General features: G+C 39.7%; 1 protein-coding gene across 1 annotated transcript; it reads left to right on the top strand.

The window, feature by feature from the left end:
- Positions 1-1,708: 1,708 nt before the first annotated feature.
- Positions 1,709-2,878, top strand: LOC125230390. Its single transcript, XM_048135528.1, has 2 exons — positions 1,709-1,921; positions 2,262-2,878. The coding sequence occupies exons 1-2, from the start codon at positions 1,774-1,776 to the stop codon at positions 2,876-2,878; spliced, it is 765 nt and encodes a 254-aa protein (XP_047991485.1). The 5' UTR covers positions 1,709-1,773.
- The last annotated feature ends 2,411 nt before the right edge of the window (positions 2,879-5,289 follow it).

Below are 5,289 nucleotides of genomic sequence, written 5' to 3'. Positions count from 1 at the left end.
CGGGACCGCGATCTTTGTGACGTCATAGTTAACCCCCCCACAGTCTGAGAATGCGACAAGTCATTATTTCGTACTCAGTAAAGTCTACCGATTACAACAATACTACTTGTCAGCAGTATACTCTCCAGTCACATCAACTTCAAAACTAGACGACTTTTTTCAATTCCGCCGCCTTACTATAACAGAGTTGAGCTTGAGCAAATCCGAACTCAAATCAAACAAATGAAGACAGAGACAGCACTACAAGGCGACATCTCGTACCACGACGTGCATCAATTCTCCATAATTTACCTACTACTGCTGGCTGCGCTCATAGCAACAGAAGCAGTCATCTGGCGCCGCTTGCGCCGTCGCCGTAGCGGAAGCGCCGATATTCATTCAGCACTTCAGGAACAGACAATATCTACCGTCGTAACTAACACTCCACAAATTCAACCACGAATCCTGAGTCACTCATCCAGGCACGAGACACCTATTAACTTGGAAGTTAAGACGACACCCAACACTCTCAGCATACATAAGACGTCGAAGCAACATAGAGGAACTTCACCCGTCTTAAATTAACATTACGTATCAAGACAGTGATCATACGTTTTTAAATTTATATTGTATCAATTGCTTTTATCATCAAATTTGTATCATCCTCATCTCTCGCTTCTCTCGCGGGGCAGCATGTACGGTCCACATACCGCACATTGCCATCTCAGCGAAATTACTTACAATTGCGTAAAGCATTAGAATACGAGTCAGTTCACGTGCATAATTACCGCCCATCACGCGTGTTCTCATTAGCATTTTCATTCATTATTTCGCGCTTTTATACTTAAGGTATTTTAGTGACAATAAAGTGTTTCGGCAATAGTGAGTGTTATCATTACATCAAGCAACTAACAGAATATAATTGGTGTACGGAGCACTAGCAGCCCATACAATACCTACTTATAATAGTTAACCTATGAAAATGACATAAGTAGCATAGCAGTGAACTGATCAACAATTTCAAAAGCCAATGATTTATTTATACTTTATTGCACATAGGTACAAATGGTGGAATAATGTCTTCAATCTGTAGAAAATTCCCAGCTAGCACCAATTTCTTGCCTTTATTCATCGTCTCAGGTTGGAAAATGATTTCGTGAGCGATGGCACGAAACCCCGTTTTAGTACTTTTAGTCACCAGTTTGTTAATTTCTCACTGAAAACAACAATTTTAATGTTATTGGCGATAATGTTGTAACCACCATCGTCCAAAATTGTCTAATGTAGTAAAATAACACAAGATTTCATTAATGTTTTCACAATGTTTACTTACTTCTCGCTTGACAGCGGTTACAATATTGTCCATAATGGTCACCTGTCACTGTGGCGTGTCGTCGCGCACGGTCCCAATAGTACCTACTTACCTACATGTCTACCAAATGTTGTATAATATTTATCTATTATGACTATATTAAGTACATATGTAAAATAGAATATGTTCTAAAATACTTATATGTAGGTACAGGTTGTTTCTTTAGTCACGCGAGCAACTTTTACTTATATTTCATCGCTTCATTCTTCAGATATAATAAATAACCAGGTAGTTTCTTTAACTTGCTAGGCAACGTAACACGATTTTCAGAGTAAAATAAAGATTTTTATTTTAAAAGTAAGTGTATTGACTTTTTATTCCATCCCCACATTCCCCACTCCTAACCGACCCAACAAGTTCTAGTCGCCATATTCTGACCTCATTCCTTTTTCGTGCATGGCAACGAGCACACCTTCGCAAAGATGCCGAAGCCTAAGCGTAGTGTTCGTGAAAAAATTGAACGATACAAGAGGAAACTTCAAGATTTAGAAGTTAGAAGTGACGTTAGAAAGAAACGTCGTAGACATCAATCCGTGTTATCTTCAAACGAGTCGGATGTCAGTGAACAAGGTAGGTCTCAAAATTAATAAGTGTATTTATTATCTACCTACCCTCTTGAATTTTAATATTGTCGCGGTTAACTGCGAGTTAACTGTGACAATCGGAATCGACTGCGAGTTGATTCCGATTATAAAATATAGTACAAAACTATATAATTCAATATTTTTGTCAGGGTTAACTGCGAGTTAACTGTGACGAGATCAACTGCGAGTTGATTTCAATTATTAAATTACAAAAATACGTGAAATCTAAATTAGATATACACGTTCATCATAATATTGTCTGCGAGACAATATTGATTGGTGGTATTAATAACCTCATCAGGTTCTGATTTTAATTTTCTTTTTAGGTGAACATCACCTACAAAACCTAGACCAAGGTCTAGAGGTTGAAAATATGGATTACGATCCTGGCGTTTATGAAGAAGGGACTCCTCCAGAGGAAGAGCCCGCCCCGGCCGTGCCCGCCGAAACGGCCGCGCCAGCGGACCCGGCCGCGCCGGTGCCTGACCAAGTCGACGCGCCCGCGCAGCCCGCGCCGCCGGCCACTGAGGGCTCCGATCAGCCGCCCCTTGACCCTACGCTGCTTGCAGCGCTCGGTGAATCTACCTCCGAAACGCCTGACTACGGAACAAGCGTTCATGATAGTCTCGCCAATTTATGGCTACCTATTTTAAAGAAAGGTTTGGCGAAAGACAATAAGGATACACTCCTTAAGGAACATCTAGTTCCTATTAACTGTAAATTATTACAAGCGCCCAAGCTTAACGCCGAGATAGCGGCCGCTGTAACAGAGGTAGTACGTGGACGGGACAAAAAATATGTCGCCGTACAACAACAACTCGGTCAAGGCATAGCAGCTGTCAGTCGAGCCATGGATGTCCTTTTGAAGACTGAGAACAAAGTTGAAGCCCTCAAATATTTGAGTGATGGATGTCGCATAATTTCTTTACAAAGGACCGAATAAAATTGATCACGCCGAGCTTGGAGAAAAATTTCCTTCACGTGATTCAAGACACCGAGCGGGACGAATCCCTTTTCGGCATTACCTTATCGGATAAAATTAAGGCTAGTAAGGCTATCGAACGTCAAGGTCAACAAATAAAAAAGACCGCCAGTGCACCAAAGCCTGGCACCTCTAATTCGACGAACACTCGGACCTTCACACAGGGAAACTGGTCCGGTCCTCCCCGTTATTCGTCGAACAGGGGGGGGCGAGGAGGGTATCGCAGGACGAACCCACCGCCGGCGACGCGTCGCCCGTACGTCAACACGGCTGCCGCGACCCGTCAACCAGCGCCGGCCAAGTCGAGAGCACCTGCAGCACACCAGTAGCTCAGGTACATGCTGGTAGATTAGCACAATTTTACGATTGTTGGTCTAAGATCACAAATAACCCTACTGTTTTATCCTGGATAAAAGAGGGATTGAAAATACCGTTATGTAAGACTGTACATCAGCCTTTGGTACCTAAAAATGTTTTATCGCCCGAAGATACCATAGAAATGCGTATGGCAATTAATAAATTAATTAGCTTAGGAGCTATCAAAAAATGCGATCATAGAAATGATCAATATATTTCTAGCACTTTTTTAGTACCAAAGCCTAATGGCAGTAGCCGTTTTATATTGAACTTAAAGTCATTCAATAAATTTGTGACCAAGTCCCATTTTAAAATGGAGGACTCCCATATAACCATAATCGGTCGCCGTTCCTACGCAAATCCTCCTATTTTGTGTACACACAGGTCTTCGGGTCTCAATGCTTAGTCGCAGTACGGTCGACGTTTAGTCGCGGCGACCCAAATGGGGACGATTGGTAACAGGCACAAATGGTCACAGAAGTGACAGAAGTGTGCACTACGCGTGCACACATTGTTACCGTTTGGCGACTACTTTCCCAATATCATTCGTTCATTTCATTCTTTTCAAATGGCGACTGTCAGAGACGTCAAAGTAAAAAAGAAATAAAATCATTTGACATTAAAATGTAATGGCGTAAGAATTTGTTAAAGATAAATATTGTTTGCATTTGTAATATAATGTGGGCTAATTACCATGGCCAATTAAATTGCTCGAGTGATTTCATAAAATAAGTCTAAATTTATCAACGCGCCATCAATTTACCCCAGTTTAACCAGTAATAATATTATTGACTACTCGGTGTTTGTGTGTTATGTATATTGATTGGTGAAGTTTTAGTGCTCTGGTGCATATACTATACTGAAATAATAAAAATAATGCCTAGAAAACCAATAAAGTTGTTAAAATATGGATTAAGACGGTAATATTCCATGTAAAAAACAGTCGCCAAACTGTCACCAAACGGTCAACAAACGGTCGCAAAATGGTCGCAGCGTACACGCGTGACCGAAAGCAGAATGGCTTCTTGTATTCATTTTTTCAGGTATCCTCAAACTTTATAAACAATTAAATATGCCGTCGTACTCAGTTGCCCTCACTAAAGAAGATTAAAAAAAAATTGTAACGTGCGTACCGAGCTGCTGGGTTGTAAAGGATCGGGGATCATATTATTATGGTCTTCTATAGAGCAACTAGTATTGTGCGGCATTTCACAATTGACACTTGTTGAAGTAGTCTTCATTAATATTACTATCAACATTCATTTCAGCGATCTGTACTTCTTTTGTCAAGATTTTTGTATAGATAAGTGTCTACAAATTTGTAATGTTAAAGAGACATAAATAAAACGTAGTAGAGTAAATAATGTGTTTTTTTTGTAACCCAAACAAAATACTTGTAGATACGAGTGCGGAAAAGAGGAAAATCGATACGAGTAGCAATAAATTAATACACGAACGAAGGGAGTGTTTTAAATCGACACGAGTTGTGAATGTCCTTTTCCCACGTGTATCGTACGACGATTTTCAGTACCTAAATCTAAGCTAAGAGTTTCGACCAGACAAGAAATGAATCATTGCTTGATTTGCTCGCACTACTGCGTTAAAAAAAGCAGCATCTGTACTGAAAAAAACTATCATTGCGCAACAGAAATTCTATTAATATCACAGTAAATACTCTATTTCATTTGATTCCTACTTTTATTGTGTAAAGCAACACTACACTTCATTTTTATCAATAAGAATTAAAAATTATATATTTAATACATTAAGTAACTATAAAGTGCTTATCTATTTGTATTATCATTCTGCACTTTTCTTAATAACTTTCCCACATTTCTATAAAATGTCGAAGAGTGCTTAAATGGTCGTCGTCGTTTATTATTATTTAATTCGCTCATATTTAAATGATTCAAAGCCTGGTTGCTGTCCACAACTTCACAAGACAGTTTGAGAAACCTTCGTATTTCAGATTGTCATTTGCGGATACAGTGGTTTAGGAGCAGTTCGGTAATCAG

The sequence above is a fragment of the Leguminivora glycinivorella genome, chromosome 10, assembly GCF_023078275.1.
Source record: "Leguminivora glycinivorella isolate SPB_JAAS2020 chromosome 10, LegGlyc_1.1, whole genome shotgun sequence".
Classification (NCBI taxonomy): domain Eukaryota; kingdom Metazoa; phylum Arthropoda; class Insecta; order Lepidoptera; family Tortricidae; genus Leguminivora; species Leguminivora glycinivorella.
Note: the sequence above shows the minus strand (reverse complement) of the source record. Positions and strands in the feature narration are given on the sequence as shown.